General features: G+C 42.4%; 1 protein-coding gene and 1 non-coding gene across 2 annotated transcripts; both read right to left on the minus strand.

The window, feature by feature from the left end:
• Positions 1-353: 353 nt before the first annotated feature.
• Positions 354-3,305, minus strand: RPS20 (ribosomal protein S20). Its single transcript, XM_031612873.2, has 4 exons — positions 3,148-3,305; positions 1,428-1,527; positions 839-912; positions 354-578 (listed from the first exon to the last, which is right to left on the minus strand). The coding sequence occupies exons 1-4, from the start codon at positions 3,148-3,150 to the stop codon at positions 396-398; spliced, it is 360 nt and encodes a 119-aa protein (XP_031468733.1). The 5' UTR covers positions 3,151-3,305; the 3' UTR covers positions 354-395.
• Positions 986-1,052, minus strand: LOC116242282 (small nucleolar RNA U54). The gene has a single exon (XR_004169709.1). It is a non-coding gene; the product is annotated as a small nucleolar RNA U54 (small nucleolar RNA).
• Positions 3,306-12,984: the final 9,679 nt, after the last annotated feature.

Consider the following 12,984-nt stretch of genomic DNA (forward strand, 5'->3'; position numbering starts at 1 on the left):
ACATACACCCTTGTTTCTGCTTTTTTAACTGAAGTCAACTCTGTGCTTGGAGAAGCCAGAATGGCAACATCAACTTAAATGCACAAGAACTAATAGTAATCTTATTAACTCAGATAGCCCTGAGTAAGATTTTTCCATAAAGGATTCAAGTGCAACATGTTCATATAGTCACCAATCTCTAATCAAACTATGATGCCCAAGTTTCACCTTTTCATTTACAATTCATGTATTCCTCCTGAAAAATAACATCAGGAAAATGTGATCTTCCCAGATAGCATTCTGGTTATGCCCTTATTCAGGAAAATCAGAACTACCACAGACTCATGGCACAAATATAGAAACAGACAGCAAAGAAAGTTTGTCAGCCAGCTTTATTTGTAGTAGATGACTACGATTTAGGCATCAGCAATAGTAACTTCAACTTCTACGCCTGGCTCAATGCTGATGGAAGTGATCTGCTTCACAATCTCAGAAGGGCTGTGCAAGTCAATGAGTCGCTTATGGATACGCATTTGGAAACGATCCCAGGTCTTGGAGCCTTCACCACAAGGTGTCTTCCTGGTAGTGATTCGCAGAGTCTGAAGCAAAACCATAAACACAGAGTATCAAGCTGATGTACACAAGACGACCTTTTTACCTTCAGCATTTGTCACACAACAGTTATCAAAGCATCAAAGAACCCTCATATGGCTTTATCTGTTTATAGCATAACCCTCAATTTAGTAGTAGTTACTTTAAAGTAGTACTGCTTTATATCTCAACTTAAAAAAAAAAAAAACCAAACATTTTAGGTGCTTATTTACAGAAATACAACATGGTTTCAATTAAGTTTAAATACCTTGGTGGGCATGCGCACAGGTCCTTTCACTTTCAGGTTTTTCTCCTTAGCACCTCTGATCAAGTCAGCACAGACTGAAAACACAGAATGCTTTTAAGACTTGTGGATCTTTTGTTTGTTGTTTTAAACAAAGACTTTTAAAAGATATGTTGGCTCAGAATAGCGTATAAAATGATCACTGCAATTCAGGTTTAAAAGTTTATCCTCATAGCCAACTACATCAAAATAAAACTATTTACCCCACAGTAAGATAGCAAAAATCACAACAACAGAAAGTTATTACCATTTAACCCATAGTTGAGCCACAAGCAACCCAAAGATCAGGCAACAAGCACTGCTTCTACATTTACAATATGTGATTAAAATGCTACCGACATCAGTTCCTAAATAAGATTTATTAATGCCTTACTCAACACTGAACTTCTGACTGACCGCTTAATAACAAGCATGACAGAGTATCAATCAAGAAACCAATACCTTTCAGTTCTCAGACATTCCAAGAGTAACATCTAAAATCCCCAGACAAACAGAAGGACAGAAGCTCTCTCTTACTGCTACTCTAGTTTAAAAAAAAAAAAGTGTCACTCACCTTTCTCAAGTGATTTTACATTGCGACTGGTCAAAGTAATTCTAATGCGATGAATTGCTACCTCTTGCTCCACAGGTGCCTTGCCAGTATCTTTAAATGCCTAAAATGTGAAAGTTAGATATCAAACACCATAATCAACACCGACTACTGAAAACAGGCTGGTGGAATGTAAAGAATAATTTGGCTTTGGGACTGTATTATTTGCATGACATGATCGGGCAGGTACAATGGCATGGTCCAAACAACAGGAACAAAGGATGATCACACGTGTGAGGAGTACTGTGAAGGGTAACTGCTCTGCAGGGTGGAAAGCTTCAAAAACACCTCTGCCTGATTTGCCTATGTATTAAGCAGCCTGTCCAGGCACTGATCATGCCTGATTCTCCTTCTTCCCTGCTAGTTTGCCCTGGTGAGACCACATCTGGAATACTCTGACCAGCTCTGGGCTCTTCAGTTCAAGAAATGCAAGGCACTACTGGAGAGAGCCCAGTGGGAGGCTGCAAAGATAATTAGAAACCTGAAGCGCCTCCCTTATGAGGAAAGGCTCAGAGACCTTGGGCTGTTCATTCTGGGGAAGGCTGATAGGGAATCTCATCACTATTTATGATTATCTGAAGTGCAGCAACCAAATTGATGGGGGCTAGATGACTCTGTGATGGTATGCAGCAACAGAACAAGGTGCTATAGTCAAAAACTGGAACACAGGAAGTTTCATACAAACATGAGGGAGAACTTTGTTACCGTGAGAGTAATGAAGCACTAGAACAGGCTGCCCAGTAAGGTTGTGGAGCCTCCTTCTCTGGAGATACTCAAAACTCACCTGGACACTTCCCTGTGTGACCTACTTCAGGAAATTTGCTTTACAGCTTTGCCATGCTTATGTTCTTTACAGAGAGAGTGGTGAGATGCTGGAACAGGCTGCCCAGAGAGGTTGTGGATGCCCCGTCCCTGGAGGTGTTCGAGGCCAGATTGGATGGGGCCCTGGGCAGCCTGGTCTAGTATTAAATGGGGAGGTTGTTGGCCCTGCCTGTGGCAGGAGAGTTGGAGATTCACGATCAAAAGGTCCCTTCCAACCCGGGCCATTCTGAATGATTACAGAGTGCCAGGCCAGATGGTCTCCAGAGATCTCTTCCAAGGCCTGTGTGACCCTGTGACTGTTCTTATATCCAAACACCCATGGAATTGTACTACCCTAACAGCCCCTCCATAAATCCAATAGCAAGGATATCAGCTAAGTCTTTGCAACACTGAGCAAAGAGATGCATCTGGCCAGAAAGACTGACTGCACCACTTCAGGGGCTGGATCTGAAGACCTTCGCGCAATTAAACGTTTGGGAAAAAAACTGTATTAAAGCGGACAGACCGAACTGATAAAACAACGGGAAAGCACACAGTAAAGAAGCATTTTAAAACAAACGCCAGAAGCACGGCGTTTCTCGACCGAGCAGCTAACACGTGCCCTATTAGCTGACCACGCTGCTCGCCTAAGAACCCACACGAAGGGCAGGCGCAGAGCCCGAGCTCACCCCACGGCGGCCGGATGCGGACGGCCGCCCCACAGCGCTCCGCGGGCACACGCGGCACCGCCCCGCCCCAGCGCCGCGCTCCGGGCCCAGACCCAGGCCGAGCGGGCGGCACGCGGCCGGCCGGACCCGGCGGAAACCGCGCGGCGCCGCCCCCCACCCGCTCTCCCCCCCGGTCCGTCGCCCCCCCGCCTCACCATGGCGGCAGCGGGGCCTTCCTGGCCGACTTATTCCCGGGCGGGGCGCGACGCGAGGCCCAGCGAACAGCGGTGAGCCAGGAGGAGGCGGCGAGAGGAAGGCGCAGTGGCGGCCGGCGGCTTATATAAGGCGGGCGGCACCGCCTCCATCCGGGCGCCGCGGGACCTTTCACCTCGGGGCCGGCGCCCGGAAGTGGCGGCTGTGGGTGTGCGCCTCTGCCGTGCTCCGCGGCCGGTGGGGTGGGCGAGGGAGCGTTCGTAGCCCGTCCTGCAGTCTGTTTGGTGGTGCTGCCGGAGTTGCGATGCGGGAGTCCTGAGCAGCGTGAGGGAAGAACGCTGGTTTCGTTCATTCCTGGGCTTAGGGACTTGAATTCGTTTTGTTTGAGTCTCGGCGTTCCGCGCCTTCTCTTGAGAGCGCCCGTTGCTGTGGCCGCAGATGGCAGCCAGCCACAAAGCGAGCGTTTTGCTGCTGCTGCCCGCACGGCTGTTCAGGCTCTTGTGTAATCGTTGTGGTTGTTGAAGAAAGACAGCTTGTCACCTTGACCCGAACTTATTTCACCTGGCACCCTGCCCTTATATGTATCTGTTTTCCCTGATCAAATATTTCACGGGTCTTCACGTGGCCTCAGTCTTCCGACTTGGATAACTTTTGTACGCCAGTGTTGCATTGTGATGGTCAGTTGTGGGCTTGTTGTGCAGTCACAGCACCTGCACTTGTGCTTCATAGTCTCACTTACTAATGTATCAGTTTTCAACTCGATGCTCCATTCTGATAAAGCAGCTTCAATAAATATGAGTACGGAAGCCATCATCCCGTTACAGCTCCCTAGAGGGCTGCTGTGTCCTTTGCCAAGGGAGATCCCTAATCCAAAAATCTGCTCTGATAGCAGTCCTGTTTCTCTTCTTCCCTGCAGCAAAAGCAGCTTTTGTTTCTGGCCATTTGTATCCCGATCCCTTCAACAATTATGTTAACAATTTTGAGCTCAATTATGCATAAAGATAATATTAGAAACAAGAAATTGGTTACGATTTTTAATTTTGCTTTAGCCCTTGATGGATTACAAGAGGATCCTCAAAAGGTTTCTGTCCTCTGCTCCTTCTGACCTTCCTTGTGACCTTAGGAGGGGGTATGACTGTTCATGAGGCCAGGTAGTGATAGGATAAGGGGAAATGGTTTTAAACTAAGATAGGAGATTTAGGTTAGATATAAGGAGGAAGTTTTTCACTCAGAGGGTGGTGAAACACTGGAACAGGTTGCCTAGTGAGGTTGTGGATGCCCCTTCCATGGAGGCATTCAAAGCCAGGCTGGATGTGGCTCTGGGCAGCCTGGTCTGGTGGTTGGTGACCCTGCCCAATAGCATGGGGGTTGCAATTCGATGATCATTGTGGTCCTTTTCAACCCAGGCCATTCTATGATTCTATGAAAGACTCCACGTTTACTCCATTATCAGCTATTCCAATTTTCTGAGGAAGTTTTCCAGCCTACAAGTGTTCTATATTTGTCGTTAAGTGCATAACCACACACTGACCATGCTGAAACACTTAATTTTCCAGTAGTTCAAACAATTCTCAATCAGCTGTCTTGCTATGCTGTTTAATTGTAGCTTTGATGAATGTTAGTACTGAACTTTATTTCCTGATAAACTGAGAAAATGTTAAATAGCTCAGAGCCAAGAACTAATTCTAGTGGGATTCAATTAGAAAGACATCTGACCAATTCCTCACTGACGACGCAGACCTGTAAGCTTGGTTTTTATTTACTTGCAACATGCTATCTGTGTACAGTTATGCCACTTTTTTGCTGAATAAACTGAATAAATCCATGTACAGATAAGTTATACCAATGCTGTTCCTATTGCTCTAATGCTCTAATCACATGAGCAATACAGTCAATTTTAAATTTAATTTGAGCTGTATAATTTAAGTAAAACTGTGTCATTTCTTTTTGTTTCTATATCAAGGATTCTTTTTATTTAGTTTTGTTTTGTTTTTCCCCTGGGAGTACTGCAAGGTTGACAGTAAGTTCCTGATTTTATTCCTTTCTTATGCTTTTATATATATATATATATATTTGGCACAACCTCAGCTTTCTGTTAGATTTTTTTTCTTGAGCTTCCCCAGATTTCTCAAAGCTTATGGAAAATCCACATTAACAGCACACAAGTCTCCTTTGCCAGCTCTTAAAACTCTTGGATGCGAGCTATCTGGAGTTGCTGATTTAAAAAACGTCTTCCTTTAGTTCCTATGTTTAAGGCTTTCCTTAGTTATTGTTAGAAGTTTGTGATATTTGCTGTTTCTCTCCAAAAAAAAACAACACCCTCCCCCCCAAAAAAAAACAAAAAACAAAAAACACGTAGGACAGCAATTTATATAAAGTTTATGCTTTCTCTGAAATACATAATTTAAGAAAAGAATAAAAATTATTCCTTCCTGCTCTTCACACAGGTAAATAAATATCCATTATCAAAATAACTTTTTGCTTACCTTCTGAATATTCTGCAGTTCTTCGCTCCTAATTCATGTATTGTACTATGCCTATTTCTCTTATAGTAAAACCCATTAAGTTCAAGTTATGCTTCCAAATTAATAATTCATTTTTCCTGTTAATTAACTATGTATGCACTGGGAGTAGGTTTCTTGCTACCATTTGTGGTCCTCTGCTTAATTTTAGCTTGAACATCTCTTTATCTGTGATGAATAGGTCATCCTATTTTTTAGCTGATTGTTGCCATTGAATTTAATCTTGCCAGGTTTTGCCTGGGAAGATTTTCCAGGTGACTGGGTCTAAATCATAGACTTTTATTCAAAAAAAAGGATGTCCCAGTATTCTACAAATCTAAATCCCTTTAGTCTAGACATCAGCTGACCTTCTGTCTTCCTTTGCTCATGTGACAGAAAGGAGACCTCCTGTATGTCCCACCCAGAGCCAGAGTGGTCATAGCTCTAGTGTACATCTACCTACATGACTGAACAAGCAGCACATGCTGGCTCTCAGCACCCTCTGAAGGACTACAGCGACTGTTCTTGAAGCAAAGGTTTGTGCTGCCTTCTGAAGTCTGAAGTTCTGCTGCCATCTCTGAAGTCTGACTGCACTTTTGGGTGGTTCAGAGGACAGACTTACTCTGCAGGTTCTGCAGATCGGCTTGTTAACACAGTTGCTCCTTTGGGTTAAATTTATTCTAATTTCACGCCCTTTTTGACAGTGTGCACAGTAGCTTTCTTAAATTTCCGGTGTTGTATTTCATAGTGATGATATGATGCTGGCAGCTCACTGGAAGTAGGGCCTGGATTACACCCACCTAAGCCTGTAGTCTTTACTTTCAATGATGACAAACAAATTGCCAAAATATAGTCCTATTTACTTTCAAAATCATAGAATCATAGAGAATCATAGAATGGTTCTGGTTGGAAGGGACCTTTAAGATCATCTAGTTCCAACCCCCTGCTAAAGGCAGGGACACCAGGGACACCTCCCTCTAAACCAGGTTGCTCAAAGCCCCATCCAGTCTGGCCTTGAATGCTTCCAGGGAGGGGGTATCCACAACTTCACTTGGCAACCTGTTCCAGTGTCTTGCCACTCTCACAGTAAAGAATTAATATCTAGTCTAAACCTATCCTCTTCCAGTTTAAAACTATTTCTCCTTGTTCTGTTGCTACATACCCTCATTAAAAGACTCTCCCCAGCTTTCTCGTAGGCCTCCTTCATGTGCTGGAAAGTCTGTAAGGTCCTCCCAGAGCCTTCTCTAGGTTGAAGAGCCCCAACTCTCTCAGCCTGTCCTCAGAGGGGAGGTGCTCCAGCCCTCGGGTCACCTCCTCTGGATCTGCTCCAACATCTCATATCAACACTTCATGTTTCATGTTCCTGTATGCATGATCCGTTTTCTCCTTTCCCCATCTTCCAGCTCATGGGGCTAGAAAGTCTTTCATTCTCACCTAGACTGACTATTTTTAGGAGAGGCTGTACTCACCAGTTTAGAACAAAGGCAATACCAAAAGCTAACTCTTCTGTGAGGTCATTTCTAACATCAAATCAGTTCTAATATCTAGTTGTCCATACATTTTACTATACCATCACAGCATGTTGGACTGACTTCCTTCTCCAAGCTCTTTGAAAACTGAACAAACTCTTGGAGATTTTGTTTGGACTTCTGATCATAAAATACCTGTGAAACAGGATTGTACTTGAGGCTTCTCAGGAAATCATCAGTATGTAGTGCAGCAATCCAGTGAAAGCATTTTCCAAGGGTTTTAGGAAAGCCTTCAGCACCTGCTTGGTTTTACTTGCAAATATCTGTAGATCCTCTTGTCTTGACTTGAAGTTATTTAATTGTATCTTATCTGCAAAGTCTATGGGTTCTCTACTTGGCTGTTAGGTAGATCCTATTAATATCCCCCTGTAGACTGAATATCTATGTTTGCAGTGCCCACTGCTGCCTCAGCTATTGAAACTCTTTCAGAAAACCTGCCAGAACTGAAAACAGCCTCGCTTTCTAAGGACTGATGTGTGCAGATGGGTAGCTACATGCTTCAGCACTAGCCCAGAGCTGGAATTCTACATCATACCTAGCCTATCCCTTTTAAATTTTTGGGTCACTTCTGATATAGAGCTTGCTATAAAAATGTAACCGGTATTGGGCACTCTTTTCTTTAATTTCTTATTTGAGGAGAATATGAACTAGATCCATGACTTGGAAAAAAGAGCAGTTGTGCTTGATTGAGTCCTTTTCAGGTGATAAATGTTGCCACAAATAATGATGATAATGGGACTTTCAAATGGGCAGTGTGAGATTCATAACTATCGCAAGCTCTTACCTTGCAGATAAGTATGTTACTACTGATAAAGATTGTTGTTGGCTTCCAATATCATTAACCTGATTTCCCTAAGGCTTCTCTGTCAACCTGGGTTGCCTTATTCTTTGGATACAAATTATAGCAGTAGAAATGTTTAAAAGCTAATATACTTAGCGTTTCTGGTGAAGCTGAATATGTGGTACATCAGCACAACGTATCTTTGAACATTCAGGATGGAAATAAGACAGCAACAAGTTTCTAAGTGCTAGTTGGAGACTCAGGCCTGCATAACTGTGCAGTCAGCCCATGTGCTGGTAAAAACATGGGTCTGGCTGTGGCTTCATGCTGGCTGTTCCCTCACCCATATCCCCAAACTGGGGTGGATTGGCAGCGACATGCGATGTACAATGGGGAGGATACCTCCTTTCAAGTTAACTTCTTTTCTCTTGCTAATCCCCTGGTTACTGTTTAATCTGGGTGATCGTTGTCTTAAGCAAACTTGGTTATTGTCAGATTCCCCTTAGTGTTATCAGTTTTGGGGCAAACAACCTCTCAGAACGACCAGATCTGGGTATTCGGTTCACAGGCACTATTGACACTTGCATTCCTGCCATGCCTTCTGTTGTTATCCAGGCCATGGTACCACAGTTCCTGTACAAAAAAAACCTATCTCCAGTTCAGTAAAAGCAGATCTAGTGGACACAAACAAACTGCTGATTCTGCATCCAGTTTTCATTTTAGAAATCACTGAAAAAGACTTCAAGGTTAATCAAGTATAAAAACAATATTCCAAACAACACAGTTCTTTTCAATTCTGCTTCTGCTACTTCAGACTCTACTATTTGGCATTGTTTGTCATGAGCTGTGACTTTGAAAAAAACAGACAATGCAGGAAGACTGCAATGGTTTGTAGCATGACATGAAGAGCTGCACCTATTCAGCTCATGCTGACGTGATCTCAGCAAGCTGCTCTAACTGAGCTGGAAGTGGCTTCCATCACAGGTGTTGGTTTGCTGCCTGCCTCACTGGCTTTTCTACAGTTTCTGTACTCAGAAGACTGAGGAATTAGCAGTGTGTACAAGCTCCCACAATGCATTTTGTGCTAATAAAGGACTGTAGCAGTTGTCTTTCATCCTAGTGTCTGCCTCCTACGAAGTCTGTGGAAAGCTACCAATGGCAGGGGATTTGCATGGTTGAGGTCTGTCCTTGAGGAAGAAAACATTGATGCTTTTGTAGTAATTATGTTTACCAATATATGTAGCACACATACATTTTGCTCATGATGTCTTCTGTTTTAGAATCCTGTTATGAAGTCACCGATTAAGGCTTTTTCTCTCAAAGACCAGTTTAATCTAATCTAATTCTGTGTCGAGACAGATAGGAGGGAATTGTTTCACGGTTCTTGTTCTGCCTCCCTGTCATGGTGCAGGGATAATGTAAGGAATGGTTCTGACCTCACACTGCCTTATGACTGAAGGACTAGCCTCCTGATATCAAATGCATTGCTGCATCATGTTTTTTGAGTTATTTTTTTTTTCCTCCAAAGATTTTTTTCCCCATCACTTCAAGATTAGTTTCCTTCCTACAATATTCTTGAGCCAGCTGGTCTTCAGATGATGACTCTTTGCAAGCACTAGGAAAAGATAATAAATCCTTGCTATAGATAACAAAGAGATTTAAAGCAAGGGGGAATCATCATGCTGAATGTTCAGGACTATTAGATCAGCAGATTGGTTGCATCTCACAATTTTATTGAGGTTATGTTCCAGTGTTAAGCTGAGTTCTGTGGGACTTGTGAAGAGATGCCCTTCCCAGCCCTCCCATCTGTAAGTGAAAACAAAAGACAATTCAGTAATTCATCTTCCATTGTGGCCTGACCCTGTGTGAATTAGCAAAGTTAAATTATTAAAAAACTGACAGAAACAAGAATAATAACATAAAACTTAGGATCTGGAACAAAACGGCATACTTTGGTGTTGAAGTTGTGCTTTAGAAACAGGAATTAGTAGCTACTGAGGGAATCATTACGTTGTGATTGTTCATAACAGATGGTCAGATCCAAAATGTAACATGAAAGTGATCCAAGAGGCATCAAAGACCAAGAAGTTTTGTTTTCAAAGGGCTTGCTAACTTCTCAAAAATCTAATGTGGCAGAATGGCAGCTGCAGCCTTACTGCTTAGACATTATAAGGTTGTGACTGGGGGGCAGGAACAACAGTAGAGTTTGTAATGTTGTTCCATAGAAGAGTCAGTTCTGTTGAGAGCTTAAGGTAGCCAAAGGGAAGTCTATTAAATGTGTCTTTGACCTGAATATGCAGCAGAAGTTCCTGATTGCTTTGTAATGAAAATGTAGGCTCTACATTTCCTTTCATATTGGTCTGTAAAACATAATTACAAAGAATATTGTTTTGTTGGTAAATTTAGGAAATTTAAATTTAAATTTAAAAATACTAGAAAGTAAAAGAGGATATTTTCCCCTGCAACAGTAGCTTGAATTGTTTTAAAAACAACTACACTTGGGTGCACATGGCTGCAGAATCATAAAATGGTTTTAGTTTGAAGGAACATTAAAGACCATTTTGTTCCATCCCCCTCCATGGGCAGAACTGCCAAGGTCCCACCTTATCAGACTGTCCAGGGCCCCATCCAACCTGGCCTTGGGCACCGCCATGGATGGGGCATCCACAGCTTCTCTGTGGGCCTGTACCAGTGCCTCACCACTCTCTGAGTAGAGAATTTCCTCATAGCATCTAATTTAAATGTCCCATCTTGTACTTTAAAGCCATTTCCCCTTGTCTTTGTACTGTATGTCTGTAACAATCTGAAAGATCAACATGAGGGAAGCAGTATTACCTACCTGTTGAAAACTGAGGAACGAATAGCATAACATCAGAGGGCTATGGTCAAGTATATTAGATTTTTATGCAGCAAAAGTTAAATTCTGTCCTATACATAGAAAGTGGTTTTGAGTTTTGTAACCATACTCCCTGAAAAACATAAAATAAATATCAATACCTGCAGTTTTTCCAGCATTATGATCTCATGTTTTTATTTTAAGTATGAAATACTTATATTACAACATAATATTTCAATAACCATGACTGTTCGAAGATATTTCTGAGACCACCCAGCCTCTACTTCATTCTATCAATGCCCCCCTTTCCATAAACTTGCAGCAGATATATTTCGTTTTTGAGAGTCCCTGATGTATTCAGAGGAAAAACTGCTTCAAATACACTCTTGTGAAATATTCCTGGTGTGAGGTAAAGCCAGTCACTTTGTTCTGGCTGGCACAAATGTACATGCTAATGCCTAGGGACTGCTTCTGTTTCCTGGAAAAACAAAACAAAACAAAAAAAACCCACACCTTTGATACAGAAATTGAACTCTTTACTCTTACTCTCATCTATATACAAAAGAAATTTCTTTTTCAGTGAAGAATCCACTATTGTTGGTGTGCTTATATACATTGCTATGCCATTTGTGTTATCTCCTTGAAGGATAACAGTAACTTGTCATACTAAGTAGCTCATAATGCGGTCATCAAAGAAAGAAAGAAAAAAATCTCTGGGGTAGCTTGGGGCTTGGTACTGATAGGCAGAATGAGTCCAGTTGGTCACCTTTTTGTTCTGATATTTAGGGCAGGAGGGTTTTGGAGTGTGGGGGTGAGGAGGCTGTGCTGCTTTCAGCTGAATCAAAACTACTGTGGCCTGTGGTTGCCAGTGACCTGTCTGAACCGAGTTTGTGGTCTTGCCCAATTTTAAGCACTGCTTGAAGTCTCTAAGATCCAGTCATATGGGGTCCTGCTGGTCCATTCAGCAGGCACCTCTAGGATACAAGACAGAAATTCAAACACCATCATAAGAATGTTTCAATGAGAACCTCACTGACTGTAGCTTGTAAGAAATTGCGTTCTTTCTTTCCTTCTTTCCTTCTTTCTTTCTTTCTTTCTTTCTTTCCTTCTTTCCTTCTTTCCTTCTTTCCTTCTTTCCTTCTTTCTTTCTTTCTTTTTTTTTTTTTTTTTTAGTTTCTGGCTTGTTTTGTCACCTCCTCCAGCCATCGTTTGTTCCCCAGCACAAATGGCTCTTTCACACTGCCCTTATCACTTTTGTCAGGTTGTGCTCATCTTAATCATTAGGGCACTTTTACTAATGCTGTTTGCAATTCAACAAAAAAATAAAAAATGCAATATTAAATATATAAAGCTAAAAAATAATTTCAAAAGCAATTGAAGTAATGGATTTCCTCCGAAAGTCAGCCTTTGAGGGGACTGAGTAACTAAATTTTAAGAGCATCCGTTTTCTCCCTTTTAAGTCAGAAAACAACTTATGGCAGTCATTCAGTTCCCCAGAGGTACACAGGGAGTGACAGCTGTAGGTGTCTGGAGGTCTGGAGAAGTTCTGTCACTTTATATGCAAAAAGAAACTCGGGGGACCCGAGCTGTGATATATTCCTTTGAATGCTTTGTGTGTGGCTTTCGTGTTGTCTGCAAATCATTTTAATGAAACTGATGGCCAAAGTGTATGGTATCTGTCTGTCTAAACTTACTGTATTACATGATACACATTACTAACTGCCACTAAAAAGAAAAAAAAAGCAGTCTGCCCAGTGTATCAACTGCCATATTCACACTCAGCTATTTTAATACCCCTGCTAAGGTGCAGCTTTCCATACTTGTCTCTGGGGCCAGTTTCACCGGTGGCACGTGAATCAAAAGCCTTTCACCATTTTTGAAGTGGCTGAAAACAACACATGGCTTGAAAATAAAACTGCCTTTCCTTCCGCCCCTTTTGGGGGGGAGTAACTTAAAAAGAGAGGGACATTTACATTTCCAATATTCAGCCTACTTCACTCTTTGTAGCCTGGCACATATGCAGTAGAATATTTATTAAGTTATGAATTACCCTATTATCCCAGGTGCCCTGCAAAGGCAAATGCAGTCACCTCCCTGCTCTGCCAAACACTTGGGCTATTGAACTTCAGTCTGGGTAGGGATCACGGCAGCTCAGCCCCATGCACTGGGAAGTCCAGGTCCAATGGTGCCTC

The sequence above is a fragment of the Phasianus colchicus genome, chromosome 3 (genome assembly GCF_987193195.1).
Source record: "Phasianus colchicus chromosome 3, bPhaCol1.hap1.1, whole genome shotgun sequence".
In the NCBI taxonomy this organism is placed as follows: Eukaryota; Metazoa; Chordata; class Aves; order Galliformes; family Phasianidae; genus Phasianus; species Phasianus colchicus.

Excerpts from the sequence above, each read along its gene's own strand:
- RPS20 (XM_031612873.2), bottom strand. Across the intron at positions 913-1,427 it reads TGTAAAATCACTTGAGAAAG|TCTGTGCTGACTTGATCAGA; the intron begins GTGAGTGACACT and ends CTGTGTTTTCAG. Across the intron at positions 579-838 it reads CTGTGCGCATGCCCACCAAG|ACTCTGCGAATCACTACCAG; the intron begins GTATTTAAACTT and ends GTTTTGCTTCAG.